Genomic DNA, 15790 nt, shown 5'->3' with positions numbered 1-15790 from the left:
GCTGTGCTCCTGCTTCCTCCGTTTAAACCATGGGAATTTTCCTTTCCAGAAGAAAACCAATGGAGCCCCAAATGGATTTTATGCGGAGATCGACTGGGACAGATACGTAAGTGTCCCCTGGAGCTTCCCTGCCTCCAGCTGCATCCCACGGGAATCCCAGGCTCTTCCCACACTCATTTTGGGCTTTTTGGGTGAAACCAGCTCGGTCCAGACCCCAGTTCCATCCCTTCCTGCCAGCCAGAATTCCCAGGAATGAGGTGGCTCGGGAGAGCTCTGTCCTGGCTCCTGGGATGTTGCAGTTTGGCCGGAGAAAACTTTGAATTCTAAACAGGGATTGAAACCTTTCCTTCTGCAGGATGAATCGTGGAATGGGGGTTGGGCTGTGCAGGACATCCTTTCCCTTCCCAGGAATTAACGTTCCTCATTTTCCTGGTTGTTTTTTTTGTTTGTTTGTTTGGTTTGGGTTTTTTTTTTTTTTGTTTTGTTTTGTTTTGGTTGGATTTTTTTGTTTTTTTTTTTTTTGTTTTTGGGGTTTTTGTTTTTGGTTTTTTTTGTGGGTTTTTTTTTTTGGTGGGTTTTTTTGGTTTTTTGGTTTTGGTTTTTTGTTTTTTTTTTTTTTTTTTTAATTTTTGGGGTTTGTTTTTTTTTTTTTTTTTTTTTCTGTTCCCTATCCAGAACTCACCTGAGCTGGATGAGGAGGGCTACAGCATCCGACCCGAGGAACCAGGATATATCCTTTGGTTTTGGCTTTGCCTCTTGGGTTAGAGCCTGCAGCAGGAGCTGGCCTTCACAGGCAGGCCACTGGCTCTTTGTATTTCATTGCTGTCATTATTTATTGTTAATTATAATTATTTATTTCCACCTCCTGGTCTTCATTTGGAGCTGGCTCTCCACAGATAAAGCCGAATTCCCGAGGGAATTACCTGGGGCATTTGTGAAATGAGGAGTGGGGGAACATCCCACGGGATGCTCCAAGGAGACCAAAACGTCCGGGATTATCCCGGAGAAAAGGAGGATCAGGGAGGAGCTGCTGGTTCTTGAGGAGGAGTGTGGAGCCAGGTGGGGCCGGGACAGGAGGAGGGGGAACGGCCTCAAATTCCAGGGGAGGTTTAGGTTGGATATTGGGGAAATTCCTTCATGGAAAAGGCTGGCCAGGCATTGGAGTCCCCGTCCCTGGAGGGATTTAAGATCCCTGTGGATGTGGCACTTGGGGACACGGGGCAGCAGCGGGGGATGGCTGGACCCGATTGTCCCACGGGGCTTTTCCAACCTGAGCGATTCCATGAAATCCAGACAGGGATACAGCCCCCGGGCTGGGCGTGTCCCTGAGAGCAGCAGCTGCACAGGGATGCAGCACAGGATTTTCCTGCCCAGCACAGGATTTTCCTGCCCAGCACAGGATTTTCCTGCCCAGCACAGGATTTTCCTGCCCAGCACAGGATTTTCCTGCCCCCTTTTTGGGGTCAGCATTTCGGGGACCGCCAGATCCCCAGATTCTCCGGCGAGACTCGGAGCACCGAGGCAGGGAAATTCCTTAACTGTGCTCTACCTACCAAAGGAAAGCACTTCTACTCCTCCAGCGAGTCGGAGGAGGAGGAGGAGGCGCACAAGAAATTCAACATCAAGATCAAGCCCCTGCAGGCCAAGGACGTCCTGCGCAGCGCGGCCACCGTGGACGAGCTCAAGGCCTCCGTGGGCAACATTGCACTTTCTCCATCCCCCGTGGTCAGTCCTTCCCCAGTTTTTTTATTCCCCAGTTTTTTATTCCCCAGTTTTTTTATTCCCCAGTTTTTTTATTCCCCAGTTTTTTTATTCCCCAGTTTTTTTATTCCCCAGTTTTTTTATTCCCCAGTTTTTTTATTCCCCAGTTTTTTTATTCCCCAGTTTTTTTATTCCCCAGTTTTTTTATTCCCCAGTTTTTTTATTCCCCAGTTTTTTTATTCCCCAGTTTTTTTATTCCCCAGTTTTTTTATTCCCCAGTTTTTTTATTCCCCAGTTTTTTTATTCCCCAGTTTTTTTATTCCCCAGTTTTTTTATTCCCCAGTTTTTTTATTCCCCAGTTTTTTTATTCCCCAGTTTTTTTATTCCCCAGTTTTTTTATTCCCCAGTTTTTTTATTCCCCAGTTTTTTTATTCCCCAGTTTTTTTATTCCCCAGTTTTTTTATTCCCCAGTTTTTTTATTCCCCAGTTTTTTTATTCCCCAGTTTTTTTATTCCCCAGTTTTTTTATTCCCCAGTTTTTTTATTCCCCAGTTTTTTTATTCCCCAGTTTTTTTATTCCCCAGTTTTTTTATTCCCCAGTTTTTTTATTCCCCAGTTTTTTTATTCCCCAGTTTTTTTATTCCCCAGTTTTTTTATTCCCCAGTTTTTTTATTCCCCAGTTTTTTTTTCCCCAGTTTTTTTATTCCCCAGTTTTTTTTTTCCCCAGTTTTTTTTTTCCCCAGTTTTTTTTTTCCCCAGTTTTTTTTTCCCCCAGTTTTTTTTTTCCCCAGCTTTTTTTTTTTCCCCCCAGCCTTTTTCCCCCCAGCTGCTGGTTTGCAGCTCCCACATGAATTTGGTCACTTTGGTGCCTTGTGCAGGCTGCCCTAGAGCAGGGGCTGGGCAGAGTCACAGAATAAAGCAGGGATTTATGGAAAGGATCTCCTCCATGGATCCACCTTGGGCAGCACCAGAGCCCAGCCAGGGCTGCAGCCAAGAGGAACCAAAATGGTCCCAAAATGCACGAGCGCTCCCGGGGGCTCTCACTGGGATCAGCTCTGCTCCATTTGCGTGTTGGGATTAATTATCCCGCCAAAAGTTTATTATGGCAGCCCCTTTCATAGGGGATTCAAAATCCCTATGGGTGTAGGGGATTCAATAATTCCTATTCCTGATGGGTCGGGATCTCTGTGCCCCCAGGCCCTTAGGCAGAGCTGTGTTTGCATTTAGGATCAGATGGGGCTGGCTCAGGGTCCCCTGGGTAGGTTTGAATCCAACCTATCCTTGCCTTGTCTGGGGATTTGTTTTACTTCGAAGCTGCTGGAGTTTGGGGTTCTGATCTGACCGAATTTGTCTGGCAGCTACAAACCAGCTGCCCTGCGGCGCCGGTGATCCACTGGGATCATCCCAAACTCGGCGGGAGCTGATGTTCCACTTGGCTTTGGTGTCCTTATTTCGGGCTGTGGCTGCAGCTGTTGCTCAGATGTATTGAAATGATGTTTCCAATTCAACACGTCTCAGAAATTCCCTTTCCTGCTCATAAAAGAGATCGGGATGTATTATTCCCTGATTTTTTTTTTTCCCCTCTTATCCTCATTTTTCACTGAGGAAAAAGAGGAATTTCAATCAAGGGGAATTTTCAACCATCATCATTCGGGGTTTTGCCCTGACTCGCAAGCCAAGGAAAGCATCTGTGGGATTTTCCATGGGGTTTTCGAGGGATGTTCCTCACCCTGGAGGTGAATCCCAGAAGGAAAGGTCATTTTTCCTTAGTCCATCCCCCTCTGCTTTTCCTAAGGCTTGTTAAGATTCCTGATGGCTCATCCCAAGCTGTTCAGCCATGAAAAGATTGGATTCTGGGCTTTCAGGAGCTTTTAGTGTGGGCTCAAGTGACTTCCCAGACAAAGCTTTCCATGATTTATAAATAACCTGGATGTGAGGTGTGAGTGACTCTCCAAGCCAAAGCCAAACAAAATCCGTGTGCTTTGTTTCTGCTTCCCAGCCAGGGAGTTTCTGTTTGTTGGCATTCCAGGATTACAAATGGCAGTTGGATGCTTTGGGAAGCACAAAAAAAAAAAGAAGGGGAAAACCCAACCTCAAAATGAACAACTTAATATTGATGATAATAACAACATTAGGAAAAACCAAATTCTCGTGGAAGGTGCATTTTACCAGATATGATTTTTGTCTCTTCTTTTTTCCGTGGTGTTTTTCCTGCTGAGGCTGGGGGCTTTGGGAAGGGCTGAGGAGGGGGCCCAGTGTGGGATGAGCTGAGGGATTGGGGTGCTGGGTTGGAGGGGATCCCTGGGGCTGGAGCCTCCCATGGCATGTGCTCAGGGAAAAGCCCCTGCCAGGCTGGGCAGGAGGATCCCAATCCCGGCGTGGGCAGCCAAAGGGAGCAGATGGGCTTGGGGGGGACGGAGCTGAATCCTGGCACGGGCCAGGAAAGCACCAGAGCCCCGGGCAGGAGCTGCCTGCAGGAATCTGGCATCCACAGGAACTCCAGGATTTGCTGCCAGGTCCCTGCCCTTGTCCTGGGCTCGTCTTCTCTCCCAAACCAGCCACACAGCCCTGCTCTGGCTCCACATCCCTGCTGCGAGGGAGATCATAAATCCCATGGATTGGGCTGGGAGGGACCTAAAATCCCATCCCATTCCATGGGCAGGGACATCTCCCACTGTGCCAGGCTGCTCCAGCCTGGCCTGGGGCACTGCCAGGGATGCAGGGGCAGCCTCAGCTGCGCTGGGCACCAGTGCCAGATGCTGTGTCCACAGTCACTGTCATTCCCAGCCCTCTGGACTGGGAGTTCTGGTGCCTTGACTGGGAATGAAGCTGGGAGCGGCCAGCAGAGCCTGTCATGATAAAACAATGGAATTCTTTCCATAAATGGCTCAGACACAACTTTTCTATTTCCAAATGCTCCCTCTCCTTCCCGTCTCCCACGTGAGGGGTGAAGCTGGAGCACTCCTGTCCCTCTGCCTTGCCTTTAACCCAACACCAATCTTTGATTCCTCTTTATAAAAAAAAATCCCTCACCTTCTCATTCCTTCTTTTTTTTTTTTTTTTTTTTTTTTTTCCTCTCTCTGCCTTCTTTTAGAGGAAAAGTCCGGTAAGAAATGCCATTTTTATCTCCTGGAGTATTTTAAGCCAGCTTTGTGTGTGCTCTTGTCCTGTCTCTAGAGCTGAAATGCCAGAAGCAAATAACAAATCCTGCCCTCCTAGAATGAAGTTTGATTTCCTTGATCGCTGACTTAGAGCATTTTAAAATAGAATGTGTAAAATTAGAGCTGGGCTTGGCTCTGAGCGTGCTTTGGGGGTGTAGTTTGGGTCCAAGAATTTGGACAAGGTGTGCAAGGCTTTACCTGGATTGTGGCACATCCAAAGGGAGGAGAAGGCAGGAAACCCAATTCTGGTGCCACTGGGGTTTCTCCAAGAGAGCTCAGCTTCCAGTGGGGAAATCCCCGCCATTTCCCAGGATTTGGGTGCCCCTGGGGGGGCTCTCCCAGGGTGACAGCTGGGGTCCTTGGAGTGCTGACGTGTCACTCTCTGACCAGGTGTCTCTTCTCTCCCCCTCTCGCTGACCGCAGCGGCGCAGCCCGGTAAGAACCTGGGAATGGGAATGGGGTCATGGAGGGGTCCTGGCCATGCTGGGCTCCGGGGAGGGCACAGGGCGTGGGGACAGCTGCCAGTGGTGCCACACAGCCCTGGTGTCCCCCCGGTGACGGCGGGACCTCGGTGGTGGCAATCCCTGGCGGTCCCGCTCTGCCCCTGGGATGTCCCCGCTCCCGTGGTGGGGAGGGTTTGGCTTTTGCCCCACGAGCCATTGGCACAGCTGCCCGTGGCAGGGGGCAGTCCCCGCTCCCAGAGGGATTTACAGCCCCTGGGCACGTGGCACTGGGGACAGCAGAGCGGCCAGCGGCGGCTCCGTGCCGCTCGGGGATTTTCTGTCGGGTTTTCTGCTCCCCGGAGCTCAGGCTCCTGCAGGAAATGTCCCCTCCTGCCACCTCTGCTGGGCTTTGCCCCTGGGGTGACAACTGCCACGCACCCATGTCCCTGTGCATCCCACTTATTCCTGTGTTTCTCCTTCCAGGGGACGATTAAAAGGAATTTATCCAGTAAGTATCCCCCGGAGTCTGTAAAAGCAGCACTCATTGCACCTGAGGGAGGGGGTTTGGGGAGCAGGGGTGGGAAAAGGAGTGACTTAAATCTGGTTTAAAGTGGTCCTGGCAGAGCTGGCAGCTCCCAAAAGTTTTCCCTGGAGAAGGTGAGGGGGGACATCCCTGGGACACCTGCAGCCGTGCACCTCCCTGATCGGGCTCTGTACGGAAATAAATCGGAATTAAAAGCAGGTTTTTCCTGCCAGGATCTCTGCACAGCAGGGTGGGTGGGACACCAGGTGTGACCCCCCCCGCTGCCAGCACGGGGTCTGGGGGACGCTCTGGAGTGGGGATGGCTCTCATCCACGTCTGTCCTGTCCCAGGTGAGGAGATCACGCGGCCCCGGCGCTCCACGCCCACGCCAGACCCCGGCAGGTCAGTGCAGAGCTGGGATTATCCCCGGCTCAGGCTCCTCATCCCAGCGTGGCTTTGGGACATTCCCACCTGCACTGTGCTTGATGGGGAGCTGGAGGGCTTCGATGGGATTTTGGGAAGGAATTGTCCCCTGGGAGGGGCTGGGATGGAATTCCCAGAGCAGCTGGATCCCTGGCAGTGCCCAAGGCCAGGCTGGACACTGGGATTTGGAGCAGCCTGGGACAGTGGGAGGTGTCCCTGCCATGGCAGGGGTGGCACTGGGTGGGATTTAAAGTTTTTCCACCCAAAACCATTCCGGGATTTTGGCAGGATTGAGCAGCTGGTGCTGGTTGGGATGCTCAGTGCCCACCCCTGCTCTCCAGCAAAATCTCCAAGGACATTCCCTGCTGGAAGCCACCTTGAGCCTGATCCGTAGGGAGCTGGCCGAGCTTTGGGGGGAATGTATTGATTTAGGACAGCAAACGTGCAAGTTTTTATGGAATAAAGCCAGATCTCACTGGGAATGTGCCCTGTGCAGCTCCAGGGGTCGACTCAAGGTGTGTTGCACCAGAGCATGGCCCAGGTGTCAAGTATTTATTTATTTTTTTTAATCCTTTTCCATGAAGTTTTGGCTAATCCTAAAATAACTCAGTGTCCCAGCAGCCACTCTGGCACCACAGGCTTGTGGTGCTGCTGCTCTCCTTCCCCTTTTTCCCACCTGGAACCCCGAGTTTGGCCAGCTCCTCGTTGGTCTGGGGTAAAAAAAAAAAAAAAAAAAAAGTCCTGGAAAATATTTGTGCTTGCCTCAAAGACGGGGTGGGAACACAAAGCTGCCCCTCACGGCTGCCCCGTGCTCCTCTCGCCCCGCAGCAAGAAGCCCGGGGAGGATCCGGCGGCGCTGGCCCCGCTCTTCGGGCCCCCGCTGGAGTCGGCCTTCGAGGAGCACAAGCTGGACGGTGAGTCTGGGGCACGGCGAGGGATTTTGGGGCATGGCGAGGGCTTTTGGGGCATGGCAAGTGACTTTGGGGCCAGGCCGAGGGCGTTTGGGGCCAGGCCAAGGGCGTTTGGGGCATGGCAAGTGACTTTGGGGCTGGGGTGAGGGCTTTTTGGGGCATGGCAAGTGACTTTGGGGCATGGTGAGGGCATTTGGGGCCGGGCCGAGGGCGTTTGGGGCATGGCAAGTGACTTTGGGGCCGGGCTGAGGGCGTGTAGGGACCTGGTGAGTTTGAGGCCGAGGCAAGGGAGTTTGGGGCCGTGGTGAGTTTGGGGACAGGGTACCCAGCCTGTCCCCAAATTTGGGGACCTGGTGAGGGAGTTTGGGGTCTGGGCAAGGGAGTTTGGGGCTGTGGTGAGTGGGTTTAGTGACAGAGGGAATTTGGGGCCGTGACAGTGGAGCTTTGGGGCCGTGACAGTGGAGCTTTGGGGCCACGGTGACTTTAGGGCCACGGTGGCACCTCCTGGCAGGGCCATGGGAAGGTTCTCCAGGCCTGGCAGGGGTGGAGTCCCCGTTCCTGGAGGGATTTCACACCCGTGTGGAGGTGGCACTTGGGGACAAGGTCAGGGGTGGAACTGGCAGGTCCATGGGCTCCGGGGGCTTTTCCAAGCGGGACAATTCCCTGATTCCCAGGCTCCCAGCCCTCCTGCTGGAGGAGGAAGGAGCCCAGCAGGGGTTGAAGGACGGGTGGCCACGTCCGGGGTTAATTCGGGCTGCGTGGAAACAGAGCGAGTGCTTAAGTCAATTAGTTAATTATGAGGTCTGGGAGAGATCCTGGCAGGGAAGGGCTCAGGAATATAAAAACTCAGGATTTTCCAGTCAGACCTTCCCCCTGGAGCAGGGGGGTTTAACTCCATCCAGGATTCTGGAGGCGGCTGCTGGACAAACCTTGCACCCCTCCATGCCCAGGAAATGCCATCTCAAAAATGTCATTTTTTCCCTTCCTTTAACACAGGGACACTCTGCTTCCTTCCAAAGCTGATTTTCCCCGATTTCCCAAAGCACAGGAACCTTGCAAGACTTGTTTTCCCCAAAACCAACCCCATCCATGCCCTGCAGCGGGTTCTTCCCAGAGATCATCTTCTCCTCCTCCTCTTCCTCCTCCTCCTGGAGGGCCACTGCCCTCGTAGCCTCGTTATGTCCTGTCATTAACGCCTCCAATTAATTCTTTTAATCAAAGCAATGTTTGCAAGCAGTTCTCCGCACAAAACCTCCAAGAAATCTAAATTAAATAAAAAAATATCTTTTTTTTTTCCTCCCCCTTTATTCCCTGGGAATACAATTATCTTTTCATTTTACTACCTGATGGGGTTTTTTTGTTGGCATATCCTAAAATTCCAGACCACTTTGGCCATCAATACAATGTTTTCCTCCCCATGATAAGTCTCCAAATCCATGCCTGGCATTGTTTTGTTTGTCAAGCAGCATAAGTGTCAAACTAATTGCACGTCCTGCTTCAAAATCAGACAGGATTTTAATTATCCACCATTACAGAACCCCCTGTCTTTAATTAATGAGGTTTCTGTCACTGTCTGGGCCCTCTTTTCCCAGAGCCCCAGTGTCTCGTCCGTGTGTTTGGGTGATGGGAAGAAAACACTTGGGTTTTTCATTGCTTTCAAATGTTTATTTTTGATTTTTTTCAGCTGCTCTGGACCAGCCTGAGATATGGGGGTCAGTCCAGCCCATCAACACAAACGTAGAGTCCCCAAAACTTCCAAGACCTTTTCCAACTGGAAGTAAGTGACCATGAAAATAAATTAATATATCCAGAAATCGGGTCAAAGATTTGAGCTGTCCTCACCCGGGCTGTGCAGCTCCACAATATTTTAAATTAAAGGGTTTTTTTTTTTTCCCCTTTGTTTGGCTTGGGTGACAGCAGTGTGGGGTGGAGGAGGGAGTGGGATTGACAAGGGATGCAGGGGTGGGATGGATCCTGATCCTGCATGTTCGTGCCGTGGTTACTAGGCTGGAAAAGCTGGAAGCACCGGCTTTTCCAGGATAACATCAGGGAGAGCAGCACAGCCCAAATCCGGGGTTTTTATTGCAGCTTTCCCTCTGCCCGGGGCAGCTGCGGAGCCATTTCCTCTGCAGAAATGCCCCTGTAAAGCACAGCTGGTTAATTAGCCGCTGTTAATTAGCCCCAGCATTCCCCATCCCGGATCCACGGGGGATGGGCACGGGAGGAAGGTGGAGGCAGCTCCGTGCCTCGGAGGATCCAGGGTTAATTAAAATGCCAATTTCGGGGGTTGAAACAGGAGCGAAGGCTGAGATGTTCAAAAAGGGGGGAAATTCCACCAAACCCAACAGAAACTGCCAGAGGGCAGGGATGGATGGGGTATGGGGAAGAATTCCTGGGCTGTTGGGGAGAATTCCTCCTTGTGAGGGTGGGGAGGGATGGGATGAATTCCCAGAGGAGCTGTGGCTGCTCCTGGATCCCTGGCAGTGCCCAAGGCCGGGGCGTGGAGCTCATCCCTGCCTTATCCCCTTCTCCCGGCGGTGATCCCACGCTTTGACATCCCACGGGATGTGCCGCGCCTCCTGCTGCTCTCCGGCTGAACTTTCCCCCTCTCTGTGCTCTGTTTCAGCCCCTCCGCCGCTCCCCCCGAAGAACATCCCGGCCACGCCGCCGCGCACCGGCTCCCCCCTGCCCCCGGGCATCGGTAACGGCTCCGGGAGGTGGCACCGGGGGTGGGACAGGGCCAGCCCCAGCCCGGGGAGGTGGCACTGGGGGTGGGACAGGGCCAGCCCCAGCCCTGGGAAGGGGACAGGGCCATCCCCAGCTCTGGGAGGTGGCACCGGGGGTGGGACAGCGCCAGCCCCAGCCCTGGGAGGTGGCACCGGGGGGACAGGGCCAGCCCCAGCCCTAGGAGGTGGCACCGGGGGTGGGACAGGGCCATCCCCAGCCCTGGGAAGGGACAGATCCCATCCCCAGCTCTGGGGAGACACGTCCCCATGGCTGCGTTCTGGGCACGGATTTGGTCCCCGTGCATCCTCTCCCCTTGGAATTCAGAGAATTCCGGACTGGGCTGGGTTGGGTTGGGAGGAATTTGTGCCCCATCCATTTCCCGTCTCCCGCTGTGCCAGGCTGCTCCAAGCCCCGTCCAGCCTGGCCTTGGGCACTGCCAGGGACGCAGGGGCAGCCCCAGCTCGGTGGTGTCGCAGTGGATGCTGCAGGAGAAGCAGCACAAAGATGGTTTTGCCTCCCAAGTCGGTCTCACCCCGGTGAAATTCATGTTCCTTACACCATCCCTGCCTTTGGAGCAGTCACTCTGGGAATGCAGTGCAGGACTAGCACTGCTGGAAGCTGGGATACATTCCCAGTTCCAGAGCCCTGCTCCTGCCTGGAGCAGCCCTGCACGGCCTGTGCTGAGGAAACCAGAGGTGTGCAGGGTCTGCCTGTGCCAGGGGAGCTGCTCCTGCATTCCCTGCCCCCAAATCCCTGCTGAGAGGTGGGAAAAGCCCCCCTGATCCCGCAGCTCAGGGCAGGGAAGGGAAACGGTGCTGGGAATGAGGGACAGCCCGAGGGCAGGGATGGAAAGGTGCTGGATGCAGGCAGAGGACATCAGGTGCTTCCAAGCATATAATTCATGGTGCTGGCTGGTGGAAAAGCAGGACCTGAGCAGGGGAGGCAGAACCTGGGAGAGAGCCCCTCGGGGTGAAACCCCTGTGCCACGAGGAGCCCCCTGCTCTGTCCATCACCACCTCATCTGTGCTCCCAGATCCCGATTTTCCTGCTGGTGGGAGCAGCCAGGCTGGCAGGGTGTCCGTGTCCATCCATCCATCCATCCCCAGCAGCAAATGCCCGATCATTTGCTGGGCTGTGCCTTGTGTATGTGTAAAGCAAGTGGCTGAGGTCTGGTTTTTTGTCTGGTTCAGCAATTTTATCCCCCCCCACCCTAAATGTAGAACCATGGATGGAGCCCCACAACAGAGGAGCGGGGATGGGGTGATGCTGCCACGAGGATCCCAGAGGGCATTTAGTGTTAGGCTCTCCCTTCCCTGGATGTGAAATGCTTGGTTTGTGGATCTGTGGTGGTTCTGGAGTCAGGTGGGAATGTTGGTGTGTGGTGGCTCAGTGAGCAGAGCCCTGAAATCCCCATCTGTGCCCGAAAATCCCGACCTGTTCGTGCTTGTGGCTGGACTGCATTCCCTGTGGCTGGAATACACTGCTCGTGTGCATCCTGTGCTGCATGCCCAGACTCCAGCAGTGTCCAACCAGCATGTCTAAATATATATATTTATACCTGAGTGTTTGTAAATATATATATAGAGAGAGTGGGGCGTGCCAGAGCGCTGAGTGCACACCTTTGGTACCTGCTGATAAATCAGAGTCGCTGATAAGGACGTGATGTGGTTTAGAGGACAAAAAAAGGCTGTAAATTCGGGGGGAATTTGGGGTTCTTGGCTGTGAGTGCTGGCTCGTGGTGCATGCTCCTTCCTCTAGCCTTTGGATCCCGCGGGATTCATTCCATGTCACACTTGGCTGTGGTGGAAACGTTCTTGCCCATGAATTATATAATGTAGATGGTTTTAGAGCCTCTCCCGTAGAAGTAGAGCCCGTAGAGAGTAGCGCGGCCCTCGCTTAACGCCCGGTGTAAAATAAACCTCCTCTGACCACAGGAGGGGACCAGGCAGCAGCAGAGCCCAAACGGGACAAACTCCCGTCCATCAATGACTTGGACAGCATTTTTGGCCCCGTGCCGTCCCCCAAATCTGCTGCTGCCACCGCAGAAGACAAGTGGGTCAATTTTTCCGATCAATCCCCGGAAAGCGCGCCTCCGGAATTGTCGCCCCGGGACAAAGCGCCGTCCCCGCCGGCGGCCGCGGGCAGCCCGGCCAGCGCTCCGGCCGAGCCTCCCCGCCCGCTGCCCTCGCCGCTGCAGCTGGAAGACGCTCCCAAGAAGCTTCCCGAGCAGCCCCACCTTAAGGATGATTCCTCCGAGCCGGTCGCCTCTCCCAAAGATTTTGGGCCGGGCCAAAGAGCCACCCCGCCGCCCCCTCCGCCGCCCACCTACCGCGCGGTGGTGTCGTCCCCCGGACCGGGCGCCAGCACGGGAAGCACCAGCGGTACGTGCTGTGAGCTCGGGTGTGCTGCCGTGTGGCCGTGGTGACCCTCCCGCCTGGCTGTGTCCCGCCCGGCCGTGCCCTGCTGCCAGCGTGTGTCCTGCGCCTCCCGTGTCCTTCCTTCCTTCCCTCTGCTGCCCTGGGGCTGGGAGCCTTTCCCAAAGCTCCCCGGAGCCCTCCCCAGCCCCAGCTGGGCGCGGGGTTGTTGTTGTTGTTGTTGCCGCGGTGGTGTCCTCTGTGGGGATAGAAGGGGTTCAGGTAAATCGTCTGAGCGAGCCTCAGATGCAGGGTTGGGTTTTTTGGTTTTTTTTTGCTCACATCCTCTCATCCCGGTAATTCCCAGGTGGAAATGGTGCTCGGTTCTTCCTGGCTCTGGGTGTGGATGGGGAGATGTGTTCAGAGTGAGCCTCTCCCCCGGGAGAAGCTGCTGGCTCTGCCTGCCTTCACCTGCTTAATTATAAATGTTCATTAAGGCAAACGAGCCGGGGGAGGCTCGGTTTACTCGCACTCCTTGCTTGAGGAGCTGCAGCCTGAGCCCAGCTCAGCCCCGTGCTCCCATCCTGCATCCACCAAAGGTGATTTTTGGGGAATCAGAGCCCTGAGGAACCTGCACTGGTGGTGGGGTGTGTGTGCAGCCCCCCAGCTCCGTGTCTGACCCCTGCCACCCTCCTCGTGGGAGCTCGGAATTCGTGTCACTGCCCGGGGGATTCGTCGCCTCCAGGAGGGTCCCCTGAGTGTGGCTGGTGCTGCAGGTGTGGCTTTGCTTCAGTGCTGGTGGCTTTTCTGTGCTGGCTCGGGGGGTGGGCGGGGTCCCTGTGGGGGCTGCGGTGTCCAGCTGGAGCTGGAACTTCTCCAGGAGCTTCCAGGAGCAGGAAACACCAGGATTCATCCTGCACCGCCCTCCAGCCCGTTCCCAGCTGAGCGCGGGATGGAGACGCGCCAGGGCTCCCCCCGTGGGGCTGCATGGATGGAGAAGCCTGTCCCTGAAGATCCACATCCCTGGCCCAGGAATTTCTCCTGTCTCAGTCTGGGCAGCAAGCTGGGGAATGAAAGTGTGGGCACAGCCGCACAAAAATGGTGCAAATCCTCCAAAAGCTCTGCAGCAGGGCGTGCGGCACAGATCCAGCACCTGTCCCAGCCCTCCCACCTTTCCAAGGCTGGTTTTTTGGGTGCTGTGGAGCAGAGCCACCCCAGGATCTCCTCCTGCCTTTGGAGCCCGTGGGTGGCACCAAGGCAGGGCTGGGGACCTGGGCAGGGTCACGGTGGAAGGGCTGGGTTGGAAGGGATCCCAAAGCTCGTCTTGTTCCAAGCCCCTTCCACCACCCCACGTTGCTCCAAGGCCAGCATTCCAGCAGATTTCTGATTCCATGCTGGTTTCCACACGCTGTCAGTTTCTGGTGTAGGAAATATCCATTCCCTGGATGGAAGCCACCATCCGGCCAGGCTTTGGCTACCTGGTGGCCACAGAACCCTCCCTACAAGGCTCCATCCTGTGGCACTCAGTCCTGCAAGGTTATTTTCCCTCAATATTTCCTATTTTGTCAAGCCTTTCTTGGGATAAGGAAGGAAAAAATCAAACTTTGGTTCCCAAATGAGGCTTTGAAATAAAAGTGGCTTGAAGTTTGGAGTTGTGCAGAGGAATGACTGGAATTTACTCCATTTATGCCAGGCCCTCTCTTGTCTGAGCCTGCTCTCCTTCACCTCTTCTTGTTTCTATAAATCCTGCTCTGATCTTTGCTTAATCTGAGCTATCACCCAAAGAACTCAGGAAATTATTCTCTTGTAAGTGGGAAAATTATTAAGTTGCCATCTCATCAGTCTGAGCCACGGAGCTGCTGAGCTCTGTGGAAGCTGGTGACAAACACTGACTCAGCTACCCTGGCCCTGAGCTCTGAGTTCCCTCCCATTCCTGCTGCCCTTCACGTCCTGGTGCCCGCTCTGTACAGCTCCAGCTCTTGCTGGGCTTCTCCTGGAAGGAATTCCTGTGTGTGGAGCAAAGCAGGCTCCTGGATCTCCTGCGAGGCACCTGTTGGAATTCCCATTTGGTCACAGAAATCCCCCTCTGCGGCAGGGCCAGGGTCTGTGTGAGCCCCGAGCTCAGCTCCCCTTCTTCGGGAGCCTCTTCCAGCAGGTTGGGAGCTGCGTTGTGCTCCCAGCAAATCCCAGAGCCTTCCTCTTCCACCCTTCCCCTCCTTCGCTGAGCCAAAGCTTTGCCCCATGACGAGGACCCCTAATTCCCAGTCGTGCCACCCCTGGAGCAGTGTTTCATCCATCATCCTATCCTTCCTGCCCGCATTTTTTGGGAAAGCTGTACGACTCCTCCGATGGCAATTTTGCGGAAGGGAACCGGGCGCCGAGCAGGTCCCACGGGCATCAGCCATCCTGGAATGTTCCACGCGCAGCTGCTGGGCAGTGCCACCACCACGGGGAGCTCCTGGGGCTCTGGGGTGGGCAGCAGCGGGGGGGCAGAGCCCGCGGGGCACTCACGGCTCCCGTTTCTTGCAGGTTCCTCGTCCCCGGCTCGCCCCGCAACGCCGCTGGCCACGTGTGGCACCCCCCCGCCGCCGCCGCCCCGGCCCCCGTCCCGGCCCAAGCTGCCCCCCGGCAAACCCCCCGTCAGCGACGTGGTACGTGGGGAGGGGCTGGGGGCACGGCAGGGCCGGGCCAGGGGGTGGCGGGGGGCATTCCCAGTCGGGAAAGGGACAGCGGAGCGGGGCGAGCGACCCGCGGTCACCGGGGCTGGCTGGGCTCCCCGAGGATTTGTGCATTCCCCCCGTGGGAAGGGCTGTGCCAGCTCCGCTCTGCCAGCCTGGGGATGCCAAGCACGGTCCTCAGTCGCGGCGAGGGCAGGGAATGGGCTGAGGTGGGAATGTGCCCCCGGGAAGGGTTTGGGGGCAGAGCAGAGCAGTTCCAGCCTCCCAGGAGCGGTGCCCGGCGCAGGGCTGTCCTGTGTGCCACCCCAGGCTGCTTCAGGTAAGGCGTGAGGGTTTGGGGGTTGATGCTGAGGGTATAAAACGACCCCCAAAGGATCCCTAAGGGTCTGGGGAGCTGGCACTTGGTGGGCACTGCTCCCTTCCCAATGCCCAGCCCATTCCATCCATCCCACGGCCCCTGGAGCTCCCACCCTCGCCGTGGATGGGTGGGAATCTCAACACCCACCCCCACAGTGGTGGGGAATAATCTGTTTTCCCAGCTCCAAGCTAAAATGCCATTGGTACTAAAACAACTCAAGTCATTCCAATTTTTCCTCTGGGGCACCAGCAGAGCAGTCAGGAGGGTCCAGGCAAAATTTTATTTGTTTGATGCAAATGTTTCTGCGTGGATTTTCTTTAACTTTGTGTTATTTTATGTTTCTCTCCAGTCCAGGCCTTTTAGCCCTCCCATCCACTCCTCCAGCCCTCCTCCGATAGCACCTTTAGCCCGTGCTGAAAGTACTTCTTCCATATCTTCCACCAATTCCCTGAGTGCAGCCACCACTCCCACCGTTGGTAAACAACACAGCACTGCTGTTCTTTCACCTTTCC

At 55.0% G+C, this 15790-nt stretch overlaps 1 protein-coding gene across 1 annotated transcript in view; it reads left to right on the top strand.

Moving 5' to 3' along the window:
• The window catches only part of SGIP1 (SH3GL interacting endocytic adaptor 1), a 53194-nt gene that overhangs the window by 16807 nt on the left and 20597 nt on the right, over positions 1-15790 (top strand). Inside the window, exons 4-16 of the mRNA XM_053950568.1 lie at positions 50-106; positions 676-730; positions 1550-1725; positions 4795-4806; positions 5285-5296; positions 5788-5812; positions 6178-6229; positions 7079-7164; positions 8846-8938; positions 9788-9862; positions 11823-12269; positions 14772-14893; positions 15628-15754. Coding sequence (XP_053806543.1) covers positions 50-106; positions 676-730; positions 1550-1725; positions 4795-4806; positions 5285-5296; positions 5788-5812; positions 6178-6229; positions 7079-7164; positions 8846-8938; positions 9788-9862; positions 11823-12269; positions 14772-14893; positions 15628-15754 — 1339 coding nt within the window. The remainder of the gene's footprint in view (positions 1-49; positions 107-675; positions 731-1549; positions 1726-4794; positions 4807-5284; positions 5297-5787; positions 5813-6177; positions 6230-7078; positions 7165-8845; positions 8939-9787; positions 9863-11822; positions 12270-14771; positions 14894-15627; positions 15755-15790) is intronic.

This window comes from Vidua chalybeata, chromosome 9 (genome assembly GCF_026979565.1).
Source record: "Vidua chalybeata isolate OUT-0048 chromosome 9, bVidCha1 merged haplotype, whole genome shotgun sequence".
In the NCBI taxonomy this organism is placed as follows: Eukaryota; Metazoa; Chordata; class Aves; order Passeriformes; family Viduidae; genus Vidua; species Vidua chalybeata.
Note: the sequence above shows the minus strand (reverse complement) of the source record. Positions and strands in the feature narration are given on the sequence as shown.